The sequence below is a fragment of the Entamoeba histolytica genome, genomic scaffold (assembly GCF_000208925.1).
Source record: "Entamoeba histolytica HM-1:IMSS scf_1104750518361 genomic scaffold, whole genome shotgun sequence".
In the NCBI taxonomy this organism is placed as follows: Eukaryota; Evosea; order Mastigamoebida; family Endamoebidae; genus Entamoeba; species Entamoeba histolytica.
Genome location: NW_001915445.1, coordinates 1 through 4,895, shown reverse-complemented (window position 1 = coordinate 4,895; position 4,895 = coordinate 1). Strand labels below are relative to the sequence as shown.

Here is a 4,895-nt window from a genome sequence, read left to right as displayed (position 1 = left end):
CTTTCCTATTTTACTAACACTTGTTGGTATTTCAATTGATGTTAATGATTTACAATATTTAAAACATTCATTTCCTATTTCAATTACACTTGTTGGTATTTCAATTGATGTTAATGATTTACAATATTTAAAACATTCATTTCCTATTTCATTAACACTTGTTGGAATAGTAATTGATGTTAATGATGTACAATATTCAAAACACCCATCTCCTATTTTACTAACACTTGTTGGTATTTCAATTGATGTTAATGATTTACAATATTTAAAACATTCATTTCCTATTTCAATTACACTTGTTGGTATATTAATTGATTGAATATCATCACATCCATAAAAAACTTTATTTCCTATTTTACTAACACTTGTTGGTATTTCAATTGATGTTAATGATGAACAAAAACTAAAACATTCATTTCCTATTTTACTAACACTTGTTGGTATTTCAATTGATGTTAATGATTTACAATATTTAAAACATTCATTTCCTATTTCAATTACACTTGTTGGTATTTCAATTGATGTTAATGATTTACAATATTTAAAACATTCATTTCCTATTTCATTAACACTTGTTGGTATATTAATTGTTGTTAATGATGTACAATATTCAAAACACCCATCTCCTATTTTACTAACACTTGTTGGTATTTCAATTGATGTTAATGATTTACAATATTTAAAACATTCATTTCCTATTTCATTAACACTTGTTGGAATAGTAATTGATTGTATTGATTTACATTCATAAAAACACTTATTTCCTATTTCAATTACACTTGTTGGTATATTAATTGTTGTTAATGATAAACATCCATAAAAACACTTATTTCCTATTTCACTAACACTTGTTGAAATATTAATTGTTGTTAATGATGTACATCTATAAAAACATTCATCTCCTATTTCACTAACATTTGTTGGTATATTAATTGATTGAATATCACACTGACCAAAACAATTAATTCCAAGTGAATTAACTTCTATTGGTATTGTATTTCCATATTTAATTCTATCTTCTTCTGTATATGCGATATTTTTATATTCATTCATTTCTTCTTTCTCTTTTAAATATCTTGAATAACTCACATCATACCATATTACATATTTAAATATTCTTCCATCTTCAAATATTTCATCATATTCATTATAAATATGAAATGTTTCAATATTAGGAAAGAATTCTATTGAATATTGATTCAATGGAATTGGATTAAAATGAAATCGTTCCATATTTCCTCTAAATCTTTTAACTCCCATTTCTAAATTAATAAAATCATTAATATCTTCAAAATACTTCGAGACAATCATTATTTCATTATATCCTAATGCCATTCTTTCTTTATATTTTTTGATATTAGTTTCTTTTTTATTTTTAGTGTGAACTTAAATTTATTTTTAAGATAATCGTCATTCAATTTTTTCTTTTTTTTATTTTTTAATATAAATTATTAATAACAAATAATTTATATTTCAATAAAGTATTATTTATTATTTATTTGATGAATATGAATAAATAAAATATCATAGAAATGAAATATTACAAATGATAAATATTCAATTAATAAATATATCAAAAATTTGATAATATGAATAATAAAGAAATGAATAAATCAATGAATGTAATGTATTTATTTCTATCTTTCTTTATTTCTATCACTTCAATTTTAGAATTTTCATTTTTTTAATTTATTTTTATTATTTGTTATATAAAACATTATATAATTGAAATTTATTAATATAAATGAATGTAATATCATATTTGACTTTAATTGTAAATTTAATAAATATAATATTCATATTAATTCATTGTATATTAAATTATTAATGATATTACATGAAATATTTCATTATAATGTTATTTCTCTTTTTTATTTTAATTTCATTTATAATTCATTTATTATTATTTCATTTATTTTCATTAAATTGAATTACATTCATTATTTCTATTTCTGATTTGATTTTATTTCTAATTTGATTTTATTTCTAATTTGATACTGTTTGTATATTCATTAGGCTAAATTGAAGTGGGTAGAAACATATTATGACGTCTCCAAAGCATATGATAGTATTAACCACCAATGGATTAAACAATGCTTGATTTATTTTAACATCCCACTAGTAGTAATTAATAGTATATTATATATATTAAATAATACACATCTTAATTTATATTATAATCAAGAAAGTGTGGGTATAATTAATGTAGAAAGAGGAATAATACAAGGTGACAGTTTATCTCCACTTTTATTTGTATTATCTATTGACGTATTATCTAAACAATTAGATAAACAAATAACCAAATTAAATATTAAAATGAATGGAGAAGAAAAACAAGTCCAGTTAAACCACATATTATATATGGATGATTTAAAGATAATAATTAATAGCCTCGATGAAATGGAAAAAGCCAACAAATTAACTAAAGAAATATTTAATGCAATAGGATTAAAAATTAATGTAGAAAAGAGTGGGATAATGACTAATATTAATAGTCAAATAAATGGTGAATTAGCTGAATTACCAAGAGTAACTAATGATAATCATTATAAATACCTTGGTATTGAAATAGGAGATAAAGTAAATATTAATAAATATTGTACAAGAATATTAAATGATGTATCTTCTATTTTATCATCATTAAACACTATGAAGTACAGCAGCCTCAATACAATAAGAAAGATTAATAGTGATATAATCTCCAAATTAAGATATGGATTTTGTATTGTCCCATGGAAACTAGGAGAATTGGAGAAGATAGATAAACAAATAAGAAAATCATTAATACAACTCCAATTATACAGTAGAAATATTCCCAAAAGTAGATTATATGTTAAAATAAATGAAATGGGATTAGGATTAATGTCAGCAAGAGATGAATGTGGTAAAGAATTAATAAGAATATATTTAAAATATAAGTGGAGATCAAACACAGAAATAGGAGAAATGATAGAAATAATAAAAGAAAATCCAAATTGAATAATTAAAAGAATGAAGAAAACATTTGGTAAGAAGATTAATTTTAATGAATTAATGAATGTAATAGAATTAAATGAAATAAAACACAATGTAAAGGAAATATTTGAATGGGTAAATAATGAATTAAATGATAGATATTTAAGTGAATTGAAAGAAAAGAAATGTGGTGAATATATAAGATGTGCAAATGGCACTTTCAATGATAAGAAATTAACAGTAACCACATGGAGGTCATTAAATATAAAAAGAAATGCATTCCTCAAAGTAGTAAAGATGCAAGAATGAGTAAGTATGACAGGAAGTATTAAATCCAAAATACTCCAAAATGATGATTTAAAATATTGTAAACATTGTCATAACACAATAACATCTATTAATCATATATTGTTAGGATGTAATGAAAAAGAATCAAATATTAAAACATGATTATGTATGTAAACAAATATTTAAACAGATATTAATTACACATTTTAATGAATTTGATTCAATTGATTTTAATAATCCTCCAAAATGTATTAATAATGATAAAATGGTTATTACTTACAATAAAGATTTATTGGTTAGTGATCATTCTTTCCATGCTAGAAGATAAGTTATATATTATCAAAATATTACAGAAAAGAAAGGATATATTATAGATGTTGCTATATGTCAAGATATGAATATAGAGTTAAATTATATTCATAAAATAAATAAATAAATACAAAGAAATACAAGAGAAAATAAGAAATAATAGAGAATTAATGTATGTAGAAATAATACCTGTTATATTATAAATGGATTAATTCACAAAGAGTCAGCAAGAAGATTACAAGTACTGAAATTAAAATTAGACTTTTCCAAAATCCTACAAACAATAATAATAAAAAATATGAAAGACTTAATGTTTTACACACTCAATTCTTGCATCACATTAGAAGAAGAACAATCTAATGCAAGCATGTTAGAAATGAACTCTATTACACCAATAGAGCATATTGAAGAAATTGAAATAATCACTTCTCAATAATCATAAAATCCAATTGAGGATATATCTAATAATTGATATTTTTTTATGTTTTTATTTTTTTATTTAGTTCTATCTATTTCTTGTTTTTTCCTTTTTTTTATGAATGAGAGAAGAGACTATTTCATTCCCATTATATTATTATGTTTAATTTTCTTTTAGTCTTACCCACACTTCAGTACTTCCTTATATTACACCATGTAATATTCTATCATAATATCTTGCTACACCCTTTGCAACATTCCCTAATACATTTCTAATTCAAATACACTGTCATAACCAGAAAATAACTGGAAGTGTCGATGCTTGAATTTGTACTAGGGTTTGTGTGGTGTTTCAGACATGTCAAATTCGATATTAAGAAGAAAAGACAATAAAATAAAAGAAATGAATCAAAAGAGAAATGAATTATTTACAAAACAAGAAGAAAGTCTAAATAATAAATAAAACAATGAAATTATACATTTTTAATGATATATTTTGTGAATAATATCAAAAAATCAATGAATAAATAATAATTTTATTAACATTCATTTATTCTTTCATATTTTTATTTAAATAAGACATTTTCCAATGTTTTGTTTGACTTTTATTATTACTATAAGATTCTATAATAACACATTAATATACAAATGGAGTTATTGGTAATTACCATTTGTTATTCTACAATTTGTTAAATTAAACCAAATACACAATTGAATTAATTTAATTTATCTTCATATCCATAGTTATATGAAGTTGTTGTGATGTTTTTGATAGTATCCTGACTGGGAATTATCGAAAATAAGACAAGAATTGAGGCAATACCCACTATCATTGAAACACAATTTGAAGCTACACGAGCTGAACATCGTTGGCAACAAGCATACATAATAACCCCAAAACCAACAAGAACACTTCCAAAAAAGAA

The 4,895-nt window shown here is 22.3% G+C and overlaps 1 protein-coding gene across 1 annotated transcript, besides 2 other annotated features; it reads right to left on the bottom strand.

Annotated features, from left to right (window-relative positions):
* Positions 1 to 18: 18 nt before the first annotated feature.
* EHI_134140 (uncharacterized protein) lies at positions 19 to 1,335 on the bottom strand (the record flags this gene model as incomplete). The annotated part of the gene is made up of 1 exon (XM_001914354.1): positions 19 to 1,335. A coding segment is annotated over one exon (1,317 nt), but the record flags the coding sequence as incomplete, so codon positions are not given.
* Positions 1,336 to 2,018: 683 nt separating this feature from the next.
* Positions 2,019 to 4,033: a repeat region.
* A 39-nt stretch (positions 4,034 to 4,072) lies between these two features.
* Positions 4,073 to 4,333: a repeat region.
* Between the last annotated feature and the right edge of the window lie 562 nt (positions 4,334 to 4,895).